Raw genomic sequence first — 20450 nt, 5'->3', positions numbered from 1 at the left:
AACAATGGAAGAATCACTACAAAAATGAAGAGAAATGGGAGTGTTCTTGATGATACTTGAGAGAGAATAAGTTTTCCTGACTTGAGGATGTGAGAAATGAAGAACAAATGAAGGAAATCTATACTTATCATAGAGAGTTCACGGCCACCAAGAGTTTACGGCCATAAATTCTAGTTAGTGGCCATAAACTCCTTGTGATGGAGTTTCCGGCTCTTTTGCAACCCAATGAACTTAAGGTGACACACCGTTACACACAATCCTTAAGTGTACTAGGTTTAAAACATTCAAACAGACCCTTAACAATGCTAAAAGATAGCAAAAACAAGTCTGACATTTGATTGGATTGATTGGCTTTACTGGATAGAAATTTTTGGGTTGTCACATTACAGTTTTGACTTTAAACCTTACCCATTTACAAAATGAGCTTTTATCGGTTTTTATTATTTTTTAACACAAGTTCATGAGCTTTTAACCCAAAATTTTCTTTTTTGTAACTAGAAGTTTAATATAATTTTCATTTTTAACATACCTTAATCATATCTTTTTGGTTTTAAACATTGTGATTAATTTCTATAAATTGCGATTTTTTTCTATATAAAAATACTATATTTTTGTGACAAATTAAGATACCTAAAATCTCATAAACAACTTTACTAAATTAAAATAATTCAATATTCACTTATATGAAAAATATAGAAATGTTGCATCATTATATTTAGGTGAAGAGATATATCTTCATCATACTATGTGGTGGAGTCGAGTGATGTGACAGTATGGATGAAAGTGGGTCCAAACCCGGTCTGATTGGACCCGGACCCAAAAAACTCAGAAACCGAAATTGATGGATTATAAGACCCCAGAACCGAACCGGTATAAGGGAATCGGTTCCAGTTCTATTTCGGGTACTGGACCAGGTAAAGTGAGTATGAAACCTGTTGGAACCGAAAATTACTCAATGGAACCGGTTTTGTGTATTAGACCTGGATGGACCTAGAAACCTGGAAATATAAATGCAAAAAATTACATATTAGCTTCTAATATAAAATGGAAAAATAAATACATGTTAGTTTCTCTTACAAAGTGGAAGAATAAATACATAAGCATAACATGTTATGAAAAAAAATTGTTTTGTTTTTTGGCAACAAGTTATCGATTCACAACATTTTTTTGGAGGCTGCAATACTTACTCTATTGACAACAAAAGGAATGCAATTTATATATATTTTTCTCGACTGCAATCAGTAATTAATTTTTATAAGAAAATATTGTTGCTTCATGCTTGGCAGAAACAAAATTAAAAAAAAAATGGCAAGTTTTATTTAGGAGCAGCTTTCCTCGATTTTCTGAAGGCAAAAAGAAAAAAAAATGGCTACAAGCTTTCGTAATATAGGGGAAGAAAATGTTTTTTTTATTGCTCACTCTCAGTTCATAGGTAATTTTTTTTTCATTTAGCAATTGTTTGGGACTTGAATACAATGTTTTCCTTAAAACATCACATTTTAAACTTATTGTCATCAATTATAAAGTTGTTTTACAAGAGATAGAGACATCACAATATTTCATATTTTGCTTGTCGAAGAAGGTGATGTAGGAGATTGATGTAAGGAATAAAAATTAAGATGTGATAAAAAAAACTCTATACATTTCGGATCTTTATTAGCATAAACCCGATTCCGATTCTTTTACCCATTTCCGGTTTCTTTACCCGGTTTACCCGGACCCGATAGACCCATATCTGGAATACTCGAAACCTGGATAAGATTATTATTAAAACCCAAAACTCGGACCGTTTTAGTATATTCCGGTTCAACCGGTTCCAGTTCTGGTTCGATTCCAGTTTCGGTCCGATTTTTCGGTTTTAAATCTCATCCCTATGTAACAGTGATAGGTGAAGGGAACACTACAACTTATGGGTGAGAGGTGGTGCGGTGAACCACCTGCAAAAGATGATTCATAACATGTTTTTCTTTATTTTTACTTCTTTAATTTATTACTAAATCTCTCTCTCTCTCTCTCTATCTATATATATATATATATATATATATATATATATATATATATATATATTTATGGTTTTTAGTTTGGAGTATTATGTTGATATATTATATTTGTACATATTTGAATATTAAAAAAAATATTAAAGAAATGAGGGGGTGTTAAGAGTAAGAAATGATTGTATTCTATCAATAAGGAACATGAAGGAAAAATGATGTAACCATGAAAGAAAAACACCAACTATTTTTTATCTTACTCGGTGGATGATCACGCCATGAAGGAGAAAGGGGACGACATATGCATGAGAGAAAAATGGGAGGCAACTTAGGGGTTTAGTTGTGAGCTATTCAAATAGGTTCATGCGAAAACATAAATAATTTACGAAAATGCGAAAATAGATTTTATCTTATAAAAATCAAGCACATGTATTTTAGAAATTAAATTTATTACCAATAAATTAAAGATAATAAGTTTATATGGGAGGATGTTATGGTAATATAAATTTAAGGTAATTTTAACAACTGTTTTTTTTTTCACGTCCTTAACCATTTTTAAATTCAAGTTTTCATAAAAAAAAAAAATCAAAACATGTTTTGCTAATATGAAACAATTTCTCATTCATGTAGTTTAAATTTTGGATGAATTTTTGTCAAAAATTTAAGGTTGGTGTGACATAATTTTATAGGTTTTCCTTGTTTTCGCATGAGCTCCACATGAACTATTTACATAAACATGATATTTCCTTCTATACATATTTGCACTAATAGATGAGATTTTTCAAAGACTTTCACGTTATTAAGTACTAGGTGTGAGACCCGTGTGTTACACGGGTTTATTAAAAATAAAAATTTAATATTAATATATAAATATGAAATATTTTCTAATGTAATACTTTACATAACGAAATGTAATCTTCTGAAAACTTGCAAAATAAATTAAATCATTTGAAGTATTTATGAAAATTTATTACCAAATTAATAGGATGATTTTATTTCCTTATAAAACCCATTACAATTTTATGGAATTTTATTTTAAGAAAATGGAAATCCCTAAAAAATGACAAGTGGAAAATAAAATTTCTAAAATTCTCATAAAATGACAAGTATCAAAATGAAGAAGAAGATGACATGTGACAAAAAAAACCTTCATTTATTAGAAAATATTTTAACAATATGTCATCCTAAGATTGAAAAATATAATCTTCAATCTTAGGTCAATTATATTTTTGAGTGTTTAATGCCAAATAGTCACCATTATATCATCTTGATGAGGTTATAATCATTAAGTTAATAAGCCTATTACCTCTGATTAGTTACTTTAATTAATTTCTTCTAGCAAATTAATTAATTAATTATTTAATATATACATGATTTTCTATTTAATAAATAATAAATAACTTTGATCTAATTAGTTATTTTGATTCGAAAATAATATTTTATCTTTTATAAATATATTATACATTTTTTCCTTTTAAATGTTATTTTATATGTGACCCCATATGTTAACATATAACTAATAGTGTATTAAATTCTTTGTTTACTACATACTGAATCCAACAATATATACACATAGGGGGGAAGGAAGTGGGTTAGTTTTTTTAATTATATATTTTTATTTAAAAATATAAAATATAATAAAGATAAAGACTTTTTTTTCTTGTTCGTCATTAGCCTTTAAGAATATTTCATTTTTAGTATATACAAAAAAGATCAAACCTTAACTGTCTGCCTCCAATTAGGGATTTGCATTAAGACGATGATATAAATAGTTTCACAGCGCGACAGACATGTATTCATACATTTACATGGTGAATGCCATATTATATATTGACATTTAATTCCCATAAATATACTGACAAATGATTTTTTTGTGAGGTAGACCCCGCGAGATGTTCGGGAGACATCCCAATTCACTATCAAGGAGGAGGTCAAAAACTCATTATTCGGTTTTTTTTTTTTTCTTAATGACATCTTTATCATATATATCAATTATCAAACTACGGAATGAGAAGGTTGTTAGGACATAGTGAAATTACACGGCGACATGGAAACTCTTTATTTTTGTCTTAAACTCCCTTGAACAATGACAAGAGAATTTTAAGATGCCTTAGTTTCTAGGTTTGTGTTAAAAAATGTCGAGGTAGAAAATGTTATCGACTCAAAATTTATTTAACACGTGTAACATGATATATTTACAGAAAAAATTGATTAGACTTGGAAAGAAAATAATACAATCTACATGAGCACATAATCAGAATTAATGTCATCTATTTCATCTTTTCGATATGTTGTATTTAAACAAGTCGACTTACATGATGAAAACAGTGTTTATAAAAACATGAAAGGAGCATAGGGGTGTTTAATGGAAATTGGGACAATAATTCAACAACTCTTTGCATTATTTCGGTTAGAGTATGGCTATAATTTAATCGAATGTCCGCATCAGTTGGATGAGCTGTTGTGTTGGCATGTCTCTCATAGCCACGTAGGCGTGGCAAGTGTCCCACAATATTGCATTATTAGCCTTCTATTCTCATCTTCCACAAGTTTCATTTTCAAAATTAAAATGATGAAAAATATCTTTAGTATATCCAATCGAAAGTTTTAGAAACTAAGATCAATTAAAAGGCAACATTTATGTCAATAATCTTGGCAGGTTGGTATGTTCGAAATATATATGTTTCATTTAAATAATATGTCAGATATAAGATACCAAAATGCCTAAACCTAAACTTGTGCAAAAGTGTCAAATATATCCAATGTGTGATGTTTTATTATAAATAAGCCATCCGGTGTTAAAAGTTTTTTAAGCAAACAATAATATATCAATGTTTATAACGGATTCTCACAAATACCTAAAAACGTGCATTAGTTATTAGTTAACATCTGTTGATCGGAATTCAAGTCTACCTGACATGAGTTTTCTCTCTTTTAGGCTTGAGAAGCAAGTGTTTTGTTATTATACATGTTTTTTTAAAAATTATTTCAAGCAAAGTAACAAAACACGAAAAATATACATGGATGTAATAAATTTTGCCTTTAAGATTTTTGACTTCCAATCATAAAAGGTTGAACAACTATTCAATAGAGTCCAACAGGTTATATATATGTAGGTAAATGTTCAAATTAGAACCAAAAAAATGTTAAGAACCGTAAGAACCTCTAATTTTAGATGTTTATAAAGAGTTTAGGGTTTAGGGTGTTTATAAAGGGTTTAGGGTTAGGTTAACCCTAAACCTTTTATAAACATATAAAGTTAGAGGTTCTTACGATTCTTAACCTTTTTTGGTTCTCATTTGAACCACTCCATATATATATATATATATATATATATATATATATATATATATATATATATATATATATATATATATATATATATATATATATATATAGGGTTAGGTTATTTTGTTTTCACTATCTATTGTGTGCATGTATGACTGATTCTGGAACAATCATTTTAGTTATTTTAAGAAAGTAATTAATGCATATTACATGTTCAACATGTAATATGCATTAATTACTTTCTTAAAATAACTAAAATGATTGGTCCAGAATCAATCATACAGCCACACAATAGATAGTGAAAACATTTGAACCTAACTCTCTCTCTCTCTCTCTCTCTCTCTCTCTCTCTCTCTCTATATATATATATATATATATATATATATATATATATATATATATATATATAGGTTCAGGTTTATTTGAAACCATTTTAATTTTGTGAGACCGTGAGACCAAATCTAAAAATAATTTTAAAATTCAAAATATATGGAAAAATGCAAAAATTCTTTTTTAAAATATTATTTTCGGAACTTGAATTAACTAAAAAAATAAAAAATAATAAAAATAATAAAAAAATTAAAAAAATACCGTTTTTTTAAATACGTGAAATATCTAATAGAATATTACACTGTACATATTCTAAAAAATAATTTAAAAATGCAAAATAAATGGAAAAATCTAAAAATTCTTTTTTAAGTATTATTTTCGGAACTTGAATTAACTAAAAAAAATAAAAAAACTTTAAAAATAAATAAATAATTAAATAATTTTGCTATAAAAAATGGGAAAATGACTTAAAAGCCCAACAAAGTTTCCAAACCATTAAAAAATCTCAATCATGTTTTGTCTATTAAAAAAAACCAACGAACTTAACTTTTTGTCTAAAAAGTTCAACAAAGTTCCAAACCGTTCAAAAAAACTCAATTTTGTTTTGTTTAAGTTCATTGGGTTTTTTTTGAACAGTCAAAATATGATTGAAGTTTTCTAAACGTTTTGAAAACTTTGTTGGTCTAACAAGTCATTTTCCTGATATGGTAATAAGCCACGTCATCTATTTCTTTTATTTGACTTTCAAGAAAATGTAACTTAGTTGGGCATTTTAGACAAAATGTTAAGTTCGTTGGGTTTTTCGCATAGACAAAACATGATTGAGATTTTTTGAACAGTTTGAAAACTTCGTTGGACTTTTAAGTCATTTTCCCATAAAAAAATGGTTAGCTACAAACTTTGTTGCATATTTGTTTTCCATGTATATGTGAATGTATAAGTTGAAGTTTCTTCTTTTTTTCAGTTAACCTTTTATTTAATAAATTGAAAAATGTTAACCTCAAATTATAATTAAGAGTACACATCGCTTTCTAATAAATCCAAATTAAACTCTATCATATAAATGAAATGGAATAGAATAACAGTCGGTCCGCCACATGGTTCAAAATCAGTTGATGAATCGCCATGATTTTGTTTTCTAGCATCGCACCTCCACCAGATTTGTATATATACCTTAAAACTACCTTACTCAATATCACAAACTATATCGCTTTCTCTCTCTAAAACACCAAATTCCCTTCTTCAATGGACGAGCACACCTCCCCGCTCCTCCCCTTACACGGCGGCGAAGACTCAATTCACCGCTCCAAAAGCTTCCACACCCAGATCAAATCCATTTTCACCCTAAAAAACTTCTGCGTTTTGTTGGGTCCTCTATTATGCACCATTATATGCCTGTCGGTTAAGCTGGAAGGACCATCTCCGACCACCAGCCGGAACATGCTCGGCGTCCTCGCATGGGTGTTCGCATGGTGGCTCACGGAGGCCGTCCCCATGCCTATCACCTCTATGTCGCCGCTCTTCCTTTTCCCTATCTTTGGGATAGCCGCCGCCGATGATGTGGCCCACTCTTACATGGATGATGTCATCTCCCTTGTTCTTGGAAGTTTTATACTTGCTCTTGCTGTTGAGCATTACAACATCCATAGACGATTAGCCTTCAATGTAAGTCTCATCTTTTTATTGATGTTTTCTTCGTAAGTTACAATAACATATATAGAAGTGGAAGTCTTTATTCATATTTATTATGTAGTAAAAATAAAGTTATTTATTGTAATCTTATATATTTTTGTGTAAAAAACGTATCATGTACGTTCCCTATGCATTATTATGAATTTCTGTTTAGAAATATATTGACATTGACATAGCAACCAATTTCGTATAAAATTTAGCTACATATATAGTACGTAGATATCTTGTCCATTCTTATTAAGAGTTTTAGGATTTTGGTAGTGATTAATATCATCAACTTATTGTTTTCATAGCTTGTGGATAAATCAAAGTCAAAATAATTGGGATGATATAAAATTGAGTTTGTCATCTTCACACAAGGGGATGTATATTAATATTTTACGTTATGTATGCATCAAAACTAAAAATTCTATTTCTTTCAGTCAATTTTTGACCCCAACTTTATCTTAAATCAGATTAGAAAGACTATTCGTATTTCCTTTCTATACTTTTATTATATACTGATATTAAAACGATTATGTTAAAAATAACCACGTGTCATTCTCCTTCCAGATAACACTGCTGTTTTGTGGGGACCCACTAAACCCACAGCTTCTTCTGCTCGGAATATGCGCCACGACAGCATTTGTAAGCATGTGGCTGCACAATGTGGCGGCCGCCGTCATGATGATGCCGGTGGCGACCGGAATCCTCCAGCGGTTACCGTCGGGATCGGGTGAGTCGACGGTGATAACTAAGTTTTGCAAAGCGGTGGTCCTTGGAGTGATATACTCGGCGGCGATAGGAGGAATGAGCACCCTAACAGGGACAGGTGTCAACCTGATATTGGTTGGGATGTGGAAGAGCTATTTTCCGGAAGCAGATCCGATAAGTTTTAACACATGGTTTTACTTCGGATTTCCAATGGCAGTTTTGTTATTTTTTGCTTTGTGGGTCATACTTTGTGTTATTTATTGCCCAAGAGGATCTGGTGATGTCTTATCAGCTTATCTGGATAAAGCCCATTTAAAGAGGGAGCTTGACTTGTTAGGTAAAGCCCACTACTAAGCCCAACTAGCAAACTTGTGTAAATTGGTATTTTTGACCCGTTATTTGTTATTTGTTAGTTGTTAATTATAATGTTTATTTTTTCTTGTGTTTGCATGTGGATAGGTCCAATGGCTTTTGCTGAAAAGATGGTGTTAGCTGTGTTTTCTGTAAGTTTTTTATTTGATAAAGTGAAATTAATTTGCAATATGTTGAGTGATTATTTAACGAGGTTTTGTTGCAGATGTTAATTGTTTTGTGGATGACACGAAGCATAACCGATGATATACCTGGATGGGGTGCCCTTTTCAATGATCGTGTTGGTGATGGAACCGTTAGTGTGAGTATTTTGACATTATGCATGATTTTTTACTTTGGGTATGATATAACATATGATTTGTATTGCATGATTAGAACTAATTCATATTTTTCTCACCCACAAATTTGGGACATTGATTCTCTATGGATCTCTTGTCGACATGAATATCATTCTCATCCTCATTAAGCAACTTGTCAAATCCAATCCTACCTTGTGTAATAAAAGATATTGCTTGATGTACATGATTAATAATGGAATATGAGTGTTTGATAAGTGGTTTATTTGCATAGGTAATGATGGCAACCTTACTCTTCATTATCCCTAACAAGAAGCAACTAGGAGAGAAGCTAATGGATTGGAATAAATGCAAGAAATTACCATGGAATATCGTTTTGTTACTTGGAGCTGGTTTTGCAATAGCAGATGGAGTAAGAACAAGTGGTCTAGCTGATGAATTATCCAAAACCCTACAATTTTTAGCACACGTACCATATTTAGCAGTTGCCCCAACGATTTGTCTAATAAGTGGAGGCATTACCGAGTTTACATCAAACAATGCCACAACTACTCTTCTCATTCCACTATTAATCCAAATCGCGCAAACGATTAATGTCCATCCTCTTCTCCTTATGATTCCTGGATCCATTGGAGCTCAATTTGCTTTCTTACTTCCTACTGGAACCGCTTCAAATATTGTAGGGTTCACAACTGGACATATTGATATTGTAGATATGCTTAAAACAGGCTTGCCGCTGAAAATTGTTGGAACGGTTGTATTATCGGTTTTAATGCCTACTCTTGGTAAGTCGCTAAATTCTTAATTCCTTTAAAAAAAAAAAAGCATTCGATTAACTTGGGTCTTGCTTTTGCAGGAGTGCTCGTCTTTGTGAAGAACAAAGAGATACCATTTTGAAATACTCGAGATCAATTTTTTTTAAATGTTTGTAACCCCTCCCAATGTATGTATATTGTAGCAACATTGGACTCTGTTTTAGTTTGTATTATTTTACTATAATAGAGTACATATTGCGTAAACGACCACAAAGGTTGTCCAAAAAATTTCACTTTTGTATTTTTTTTTTTATTTATCATTTGTAATATATTTTTTGAATTTGTTAGATCCGTATATACATACAAGGAGAATTTTATATCTTGCTTACCTTTTATCTATTATTTTATAATTTGTTTTTTGTTCCATAAAGTAAATAGAATGTATAGGATGTGGATTCTATTTGTTTATGAACACTTGGTGATAAATGGAGAAGGCCACTCTCATTATTTTCAACTCCATACTCCCAACCAATATAATATATCCAAACCACCCCCTTCTCATTACTTGCAACATTTATTTCCTCAATCCCAATTCTCGCTCACAAAACCTTTTATTAATGTTTCATGTATCTGTTTACTAAAAATACAACTCACAAGTCACCTAAATGACATATATATTATGTATTATACATTCACATTTACTCACCCTCTCAACTCTATTTAGGTATTTGTTGGGAATTCAATAAAGTGGGGATGTAATTAGTGATAGCTAGAGATTTTTTTATCACTATAAATTCCCAATATCTAATTCATTTTCCATCAATCAAACAAGATGGCTCAAAACTTCAAGTCCCTTCTCATGGTCAAGCTAGCCTTCTTCATTGCAATCACCCTCTATGGTGTCTCTGCCTCTAGGCCCCTAACCACTAGCGACACAGTGAATGGAGTCGGGGCTTGGGATCTTGAAAAACATTACCTAGAAGAGTTGGGACAATACGCGGTGGCAGCTCACAACCTTGGGTCTACACATCAACTGACATTCCAAAAGGTGATTACCTGGGACCCCCTTACACACGATCACAGTCACAAGTTGACCATAGCGGCAACTGATCACGGCGTTACACACACCTATGAAGCTGTGGTTGCTTACAAACCATTGTTACAATTCAAGAAACTTATTTCCTTTAAACTTTGTTAAGAGATATTTCATTGTAATCTATGAAATATGAATAAAGTGAAAGTTTAATGAAATAAATAAGCCTCAAGAAAGGTGTCTCTATTTTCTCTTCTTGTCTTCCCATGTGCATACACATTATTGCAAACAAACAAACATATGTGTAGACGCTTCATAATATTGCAAAAGTAAACGGGCCCTACATAATTTTATTAATCAAGACCTTACTAAATAGTGTTTTTCAATTATATAGAGTTGCCATTATATTTTTCTAATTTGTAAGCTATCTAACTTCTGAAATGTATTAACCAAAAGATAACATGCTTATTCTTGAATCATATCTTCCTCACTTGTAATTTTCGCACCAAGAATCAGAATAAGAAATAAATTGCGTGGAATGAGGGAAGTACAAAAAGGTTTGTTCAAGGTGTTCAAAGTCAAATTGGGATCCGATTTTTTGAGCAAACCATTTAAAGGTATAACTCTTTGACTCAGATCTTAAGCTTCATATTTTGATTAAGTCTAAAAGATCGTGGCATTGAGTATGAAATAGAGATATATAAACATGGTGTGTTTAAAAGATATGTATGATTGACTTTTGAAGAAGTCAAACGGTGATGGTGGTTTAAATACAAGACTATATCAATACAAATGATGATCAAAATCAAATACAAGTGATGATCAAAATCAACTTAATTACAAGACAACCAATTTCTATCAAAACATATCCACAACTTTACATATTACAATGATGATCAAAATCAACGTACTCAGCATTGATTATTTCAAGCTTTACCTACTTTCAAGCAAAATATATATATATATATATATATATATATATATATATATATATATATATATATATATATATATATATATATATATATATATATATAAAACCATCACATGTAGATTAATTCTCAACCAAACAAAGAGAATAGAAACACAATTTTGTCACGGCCCCAAGTGGGGTCAATAGCTCTCGATCATAATTAAAATTAAACAAACTTCTCCAATTCGACTACCCCACAAATTCAATTCGAGAAAGGTTTCATTTATTTTTATCCAAAGATTTTTGTGCGTTTTCGAATATGAGCCAATAGATATTAACCACAAAACCAAGGATGACAAAGAACCCATATAAACAACCAGAAAAAAAAAAAAAAAAAAAAAAAAAAAAAAGAATGAGATTTGTGTTTGCTAGATGACACCTACGAATATGAAGATAACGACTACACTGCCGATGCCATGTGAGTATGTGACAAGAGAAAGATGGAAATCGTAAGCGTCAAATCGTTTCGAGTAAAAGCAAGAAAACAAAATTTTATTGTGTGTGTGTGAGAGAGAGAGAGAGAGATTGAGAAGATTATAGATGATATCCACGTAATTTTTTATTAACCTTGATCTTAGCATTTTTATTTATTTATTCTTTTTAACGGGCAAATCTTATCTACTTTTAAATTAATGTCTAATTTCACACTTTGAGGACACTACCTGATACCAGATGAATAGAAACCTTTTAAATTCTTATTAAAAATATATTTTGGTTGTTTTCACCATGATTGCAATTTTACCATTGGGAAAAAATATCATTCATATACCCAACATATTAAGTCAATGTAGGTCAACACCAATTGATTCAAAATTATTCAAGTCGGGGCTAATTATGTCTAAAGTTTATTTGTTTAAGGTTGGATGGAGTTTTTCTCCTTTAACCCTCCCAACTCGGCCACCTAATCACTATACCAATTTTTATCTCTTATTTTACTTTCATCACTCTCAACACATAACACAAATAATCCATATCTTCCAACCCAAACACTTTGGTACAAATTGGGAAGCATATAGCGCAAGTTGAGAGATAAAAAGATGAACAAGCTGAGAGTGGTGGTGAAGCCGACCCACTTGAGCTAGCCAAACCAGCTTGGGGCAGAGCCGCAGTACCTTTGGTACCACTGTCCATCTAGTCGACTTCCTCCACCCTTATGGATTATTATTAATATTTAACCTTACATTCAATCCTAGTTGTTATTTTCATTTAAGAATACAAGGGTGTTACGTGTGTCTATAGGAGTACGACTCGTTCATCGTTAAGTTGGATGCATAACTTAATTGTGTCTTGTCTACGTGGATGATGCTTGTTTGTTCTTGTGCATTAATGACTTAATGCTTTGGGCACATATGGGTTGTTACTCATACTTCATATTGATGCTCTTGTACATGTGAATGTGCCCTTGGAGGGAGGTGCTTATAATAATTTTAAGGACTTTTTAAAAAACTTATGTTCAATCACCAATTTAATCAACCACCACGTTATACAAAGCTATAAAAGACGTAAAAAATCACACAAGTAACAAATCAGCCGTAAAGTAAGAAAATGCAACCAAACAAAAGGATGTATACTCCTTAGACTCTACATTAAAAGTGAACTTCATTTTGACGAAATTACTCTCTTCGACTGCCAATTGTGATCCACTCGAAAGAAATAGAAACCTTTAATGATAAACTTCAAGCCTTATACAAAGATGACTTAGTTGTAACATCCTGAAAATCAATTGTAAAATTTTCATTTTTATTATATATATATATATATATATATATATATATATATATATATATATATATATATATGTTCAAACATTCCTTTATATTTATTCAAACAATTAAAATTATTCCAGAGTAAAAAAAATTTCAGAGTAAATCACAAAATCATGAATTGTGGAAAAACATGGGTATATGCGCTGCGATCAAGTCGGGTCCTTCCTTTTCGAACCGGAAGTACCTGAAACCATAAACCACAACCTGTAAGCACAAAGCTTAGTGAGTTCCCCAAATACCACATATCATACATATCAAACAAGTCATACATATCATATATATCCAACAATCAATAAAAGTGCTATGTGTCAACCATAGTTTTGCCATTATGCCACGAGCCGTATCATGGTCTTCCTTGCCAAGCCGGGGGCCAAAACCCTGGGTCTTACAGAAAAGTGCCAGGAGCCACCTCCTGGTCTTCCATGCAAGCATCACAAAGACAACTAGCATACAATCTACAACTACTTAACTAATTAACTGCAAGAGTTCAGACTCTGGTCTTGCATACAGATTGCCAGGAGCTGCCTCCTAGTCTTTCATACAAAATGCCAAGGACTACCCCCTGGTCTTCCTATAATACATAAATCAAATGGGTCGACATTGGTTCCTTCGACCCATAGAACAGTGAAGAGACTCACCTCGAATGTTGAAGCTCACTGAAAGAAATCCCTAGTTGATGTCCTTACGACTCCGTGAACTATCAGTACAAAATAACACTCAATTAGCAATTGGGTTCCAAACTATGGTCCACAAAAGCCCACTAATGGCCCAGTTTTCCAAATTGGGCCCAACCCCATATGGGACTTATCCTAAGCCCAATAATTTCCTTAGTCCAAAAAGTTGATCTTAGATATACCAAAAGGCCTAAGGCAACAAGGTGGCCCAAAGATGTGAAGCCCAAAACGCAACAAGCCCAAAGCCCAGTTGAAAGTCGTACGCGGGGCGTACATTCAGCTACGCTGGGCGTGCTCGATGAATCCAGATTGCGACCAAGGGCTAGGTACGTTGGGCGTACATCCAGTTATGTGGTGCGTAACCTGGCTTGCTCCAAAACTGACTTTTCGTCTTAACCACTTAAGCACTTTGCACCCAAACTTCAGAGAACCTCGAAATAAAGCTCTTGATGCATAAAGTCGACACCTTTATGCATTTTCATGGCTAAATGGGACCCAACAGCCTTCTTAATCCATTAAGACCCATTCTAAATCAACTAGAACATGCATGGACCATTTTTAAACATCAATCAAGCATTTTTATGAACTAGCAACATTAGAAGAGGCAAAATTTATCACTACAAGCTCCTGGAGTGGCTCAAACTCACAAAGAGAACTCAAGACCCAAAAATAAGCACAACTCTGGCCCTAAACCTGTAAAGCATAACAAGAAGCCAAGGTATGAACTTGATACCTTAAATGAGCTGGAAATAAAGCCAAGAGTCTGGATCTATAAATCTTCCTTTGAACCACAAGCTAGCACCAAACACCATTTTCTTGAAAATGAGCAAAAGCACACCAAAATGCACACTTATATTTCTCAAACACTTAATGAGAGGTTAGGGTTTTCAAAATGAGGCTAGAAGTCAATAGAGGCTGAGAAATAAGAGAGCCTTGAGCTTATAAGGATGTTTAAATAGTGCCCAAACCCTAAAAATTAGGGTTTGTCACTTTGCTCATTATGTTGGGCGTACCCCATCTTACGCTTGGGGTACCCACCCACACACGCGTCACTAACCATGCACGCATGGGACTGATTTGCCATTATTTTCCATTAGGATCCATTTCTGCCAATAATTTCAAATTGTCATAACTTCCTCATCTTAGGTTCGTTTCCAGAGGTCCTTATATCCACGGAAAGGTGGCGAGAAGCCTACACTTCTAACAACACACCATAGCATTAAAACTTCCCGAACAAAACCCAAAATTCATAAAGGACCGAGTTATTAAAATAAGATTATACCCTTGGCCTCCGAAAACACCATCGAACACTTGGATCACTTAAACCATAACACCCACATCCGGAAAGACCAAAACCTTTCTTCCCCAAGGCCCTAAGCCTCATGACAACCGAATATTGGGCCGCATCCCCAAATAATGAAGCAAATCTGGAACCGAGTGTTACATTAGTATATTGAGATTAAACTCATACTCTTTATCACTTATAATGGTAATCAAGTTTCTAACACTTAACTAGATATTAGGGATATGATTTTGAACCAGATTGGTGTTGGGTTTTTATTCAAAAATCTGGTTTCACAACCGGTAAAAATGACAACGGAAGCTTTAAAATTGTTGAATAAAACTAAAACTATTTTACCCACTAATGATCATTTTTCAAGAGTTATAAAGATTAAAACAACCATAGAATAGAAAGTATAACAACCTTTGAAGACTTTGGTCCTCATGGGAGGTTGGAAGTTGATGAAGCGTGGCATGAAACTCTAAAACAAGAGTTCTCTAGAAGTATTCACCAAGCAAGAGTAGAACCATCAAAACATGCTAGTATTCACTTGTAATTTGTTGTTTATAATCCTTTGAAATATATATATCAAATATATGTTCAAAGGTGAAGAAACAAAGGGACTTTTTCAAACATCAAAATGCAAGAGAATGGAAGAGAGGGGAGAGCCTTAATCTCGAAAATTTGGCAGCCCTATATGAGCACAATGCTCTCGACTTTAGGCTCCAAAAGAAGAAGAAGAATTATGCAAGAACTTGTTTCTAATGCCTTCATACTCTCCCTTATATAAAGGCCAAAAAGCAAAGGGAGACCATAAAGCAAAAGGAGCATGGGACAACCTTCTTCCAAGCATAGCATGCACCATTAAACAATTCAAAAGAGAGTCATGCTTGGTCCCCCTTTCAATTTTCGAAAAAGATGTCTCAAAGAAGACAAAAGTTTATATTGGGCAATCTTATTTATAAAGAATTCCCAACATATATATCTATATAACTAGTCATATATAAATATCTTATTTTATATATAAAACTACCTTTTATATATAAATTGTAACTAGCTTATTAAGATATAAATACGAATATATAAATATCTTATTTTTATATAAAACTACCTTTTATATAAATTGAACTAGTTTATTAAGATATAAATATAACTTATAAATAATCATACTTTATGATATATTTCATAAGTTGTTATTTCTCTAATAAATGTTATTTCCACAAATAATAAATTCCCAATTTGTAAAATATTATTTTCATGAAATAATAATTTTCCAATTAAATACAAGTGTTGATATATTTATTAATAGTCAAATTATACTAATAAATAATCAATTAACAATAGCTTGCTATATAGTGTGACCCTATAGGATCATATATTATTAGCAATATCGTTTTATAATGACTCTTGGGAATACTAGATCTTTCAATCTCCCACTTGCACAAGACTCATCATAGATTGATATAGACAGTAGTAAACGTCTAGCAACATTTCACTGCCCCCAATAACATATGACGAAGAATGTCATTCATCAACATCCAATTCCCAAAATCTCTAAGATTCAATTGATGTATTAAGGTAAGTTTATCAATTATCCCTTTGATACAGACAACCTGTTGAACATGAGCCTTGGATCGCAATCAATATCATTTGTAGTTCTACTTTGGGTAACGTACGTTAGATGTCGAACTCTCAACACATAAGAGGAGCAAATCCCATCTTGACTACAAAAGCGTCCTGCATAGTTCACACCATACCCGAAAATGACTTTTATAAATGATCGGTTAAGGAACAACATTTGGTCATATCAAAGCACAATACTCCCTACACTTAAGTCCCACTATGTGTCTCAAGTGTTAAGGATACAAATATAATACCTTTTATTCAAGTGTCACTCATGACTGCGATCTATGAGTTGATCTTGATGCAGTTCCATTCAATACTAGTTCTCTGACAAGTACCTATGAAACTTGGTTACAACCACTTGCCTACTTTCATCTAGTGAGAGTCAACCAATCTATTTCATATTAGTCTTACTTCATAATTGCTCCCATAATCATGATTGACTATGAACCTTTAGAATAATAAGATTATTCATGGATTAAACATGTTAATATAGAACACAACAAGCATTAATGTAATGATCATAACCCAGTATATCAAAACATTATTTAATAGTTGTTTTTCCAATGTTCTAATATCCAAATACCAAATTCAAATCAAAATCTCATTTCTAGAATAATAAAAGTCTTATGGCTTAAGTGTGACCACTCATACTTAGCTTAAAAGGAAAGACTTTATTAATGGGTTCGACTAAATTTAATTTGTGTGAATTCTACAAATACAATCATCTCCATATTTGACACTACTCTAAGTATAGTTAAATATTTTGGAGAATATAATTGGTGCTCTTATGTGACATAGAGTTTCTTAGCTTGATTAAGTACACTCTATTACTCACAAAAGATTTCTAGGTTATCCCTGAATGGAAGGATTCAACCTAGTTTTTCAATGATCTAGTTCATCTAATTATATTTAATTTCAACTTCTGAAAAGTAGTGTATTCTTATTTGGTATTTTGTGCTATTTTGTTTTGCTTGGACCTCATTCCAACTAAACTTACTCTTCATTCCATAATGAATTCATAATCCAATTATAATTCATAATTATCTATATTTATTTAGAAATCAAAATCATATGTAGCTCTTTACATTAAGATTTTGTTCTTAACTAATTATCTCATATACATTCGCTTAGCTCTTCTTAAGTACTTTTAGAATGTTCTCACGGTCATCTAGTGACTTAACCATGTATTCAATTTTGTATCTCATGATATGACATAAATGATTGATTCATTTGTCAAGCATAATAGAATATAAATCATTTCATCTAGCTCAACCTATGTGCTAGGTCCTTTGAGACGGACTCAAAAGGTGTCATATAACAGTCAAAGAGTCATCCAAAGGAATCCTGTATCTTGACCTCTTTCAAGATATTTTCATTTCATGCAAAAAGAATTTTAAAACCTTTAACATTCATCTTTATCTATCTCTTATATATTTTACATTCCAAGAATGTATCTTGTCATTCCTAAGTCTTTCATTTTAGAAATACTTTCCGAGTCAATGTGAAAACCACCATGCATAGTCGGAATGTCATTTCAAATGATTAAATATGTCTCTTTCATACAAAATTAGGAATATCACTATCTTCCCACTAGTTCTTAGTAAACACACACACATTCTTTTTCATTTTGATATAAAAACATACCTTGTATCTTTATATTAAAATGACAATTCCAACCTTGAGATCTTTGCTTTATATCCACAAGTGGATCTTAATCCTTACAAATTTGGTTAGGATAACATGGATTATGAAAACCTCTAGGCTAAGCTATATATATATATATATATATATATATATATATATATATATTCTAGATGTCTATTAAGAAAAGCAGTTTCTTGAAATCTATTTGCTATGTCTCATATTAAGAATATGAAGTTATAGTAAATAATATCATTGTTGATCTAATCATAGCTACTTGTGAAAAAGTTTGATCATAGTCAATGTCATGAGTATGATAAAGTCCATAGTCAATGACATGAATATGAGAAAATCCTTATATAACAAGTGTTACTAAATGTGTGTGTGTGTGTGTATATATATATATATATATATATATATATCCATGTATATATTCTTTCTAGAAGAATCTCTTACTCCTTCCCACCTTGCTATAGAGAAGAAGATTAATCAAGCCCATACTTTATAATTAAACATGGATTACATCTCAATGTTCATGACTCTAAATCATTTGTCAGATCCAAGATCTGATATAACATTTAGATAATTGATGGTTTAACTAGAAACCATCAAGAACTCATCAATGAGAGATTCCACATTTCTCAAGTCATAGATGATTTCTACCATTATTGTGAACAGTTTGTGTTTATGAATAGCTATTATTCGTGTTCAACAATTCCTTCTTGAAACTAGTGCCAACAATTGTTACATCCGACTATGGTTCTTGAGCTTCTTCAAGTTCCACGTGTCTTCACTTGCTTTGTCATTAGAAGCTTGTTTTCTGCTAACTCAACTTTCAGAGGAATAAATGAACTTATTCTTGATGGTTTTGTATATAATAATCTAAATGCCCTTTTAGAATATTCTAGAATTATGTAATTAGTTGGTATTTGTATTCTAGATACAATTAATAGTGATTGAAATATAATCTTAAAAAGGTTAAAAGGAGGACATTTCTACCAATTAGAAAGTAAACTATATCAAGTAAAGTTTAATCCACCCTTTATCATCACAAAGGCTTTAGATGGTACTATTGGGTTGTATCTTGTGCTCAATCATAGACATTCATTAGAAAGGAAGTCATACACCAAAGTGTATAGTTCCTTAATAATTATTTTCTCTACACTTTAGTGAAAATATTATTAGGAATCCTTTTTTATATATAAATAAGATTCACATAGTTCAAATAAACTACATTATTTTCCTTCAAAGGTCCCTTTCTTGAAGTTTGAATATGTGGATTTCGTTTATACAATAAAGATAACAATGTCATGGATAAGTTTGATTTAAAACAAGTTTAAGTCAAAAGTGCTTGCATATAGAACTTAATTTTATTTATAAAATGTTAATATTTACTTTGTAATTCTATTAAGAGATCTAGTCTCTGAAATAGAAGTCAACCATTTCAGAATATGAGTATTATCGCTATGAAAAATGATCTAGTAAATAATCAAACATTTAAATAAATAACTGAAACATAAATATTTAGACATTCTAAATTTAAAACATACATTGTGCCAAAACAAACATTGTTTTATATTACAAGCAATTTATGTTCTAAACATAAATAAAAAACTGAACTTCGATAGTGTAGTTCCAACTTGCTTGTGCTCAGCTAGTTACTCTTCTGTAAATATTTTTAATCAAGTTACAAATATTAGATTAACATTTTAGTACCAAGTACTTGACTGTTACATGAAAAGTATAGGTTCTATCCAGTAAATACCTGAAGTACTAGTCTTTTTCAGACTTTCTTTCTAGATAAGAGGAGCAGTACCTCTACCAGTGTCTAGTTTCTTCACAAAAGAAACAAGATCCATCTATGTGGGCCTTATTGGATTTCTTGGGCTTAAAGGTGTTTATTCCATAAAACATGGGTCATTTAGATCGCACAAGGTGACTCTTTTAGCCTTGCACTGTTCCAACAAAATATCACTATATTTATTGTAATATTACTTAACCTATTATATTATCATATATATATATATATATATATATA

General features: G+C 31.6%; 1 protein-coding gene across 1 annotated transcript; it reads left to right on the top strand.

Moving 5' to 3' along the window:
- The first annotated feature begins 6786 nt into the window (after positions 1 to 6786).
- On the top strand, positions 6787 to 9796 carry TDT (tonoplast dicarboxylate transporter). The gene is made up of 6 exons (XM_079008465.1): positions 6787 to 7274; positions 7854 to 8331; positions 8454 to 8497; positions 8572 to 8667; positions 8937 to 9447; positions 9519 to 9796. The coding sequence occupies exons 1-6, from the start codon at positions 6855 to 6857 to the stop codon at positions 9557 to 9559; spliced, it is 1590 nt and encodes a 529-aa protein (XP_078864591.1). The 5' UTR covers positions 6787 to 6854; the 3' UTR covers positions 9560 to 9796.
- The last annotated feature ends 10654 nt before the right edge of the window (positions 9797 to 20450 follow it).

This window comes from Lactuca serriola, chromosome 7 (assembly GCF_051521515.1).
Source record: "Lactuca serriola cultivar US96UC23 chromosome 7, Lser_US96UC23_V15, whole genome shotgun sequence".
In the NCBI taxonomy this organism is placed as follows: domain Eukaryota; kingdom Viridiplantae; phylum Streptophyta; class Magnoliopsida; order Asterales; family Asteraceae; genus Lactuca; species Lactuca serriola.
Note: the sequence above shows the minus strand (reverse complement) of the source record. Positions and strands in the feature narration are given on the sequence as shown.

Excerpts from the sequence above, each read along its gene's own strand:
- TDT (XM_079008465.1), top strand. The coding sequence starts at position 6,855 with ATGGACGAGCACACCTCCCCGCTCCTCCCCTTACACGGCGGCGAAGAC. Across the intron at positions 8,498-8,571 it reads TGGTGTTAGCTGTGTTTTCT|ATGTTAATTGTTTTGTGGAT; the intron begins GTAAGTTTTTTA and ends GTTTTGTTGCAG. Across the intron at positions 9,448-9,518 it reads GGTTTTAATGCCTACTCTTG|GAGTGCTCGTCTTTGTGAAG; the intron begins GTAAGTCGCTAA and ends TTGCTTTTGCAG.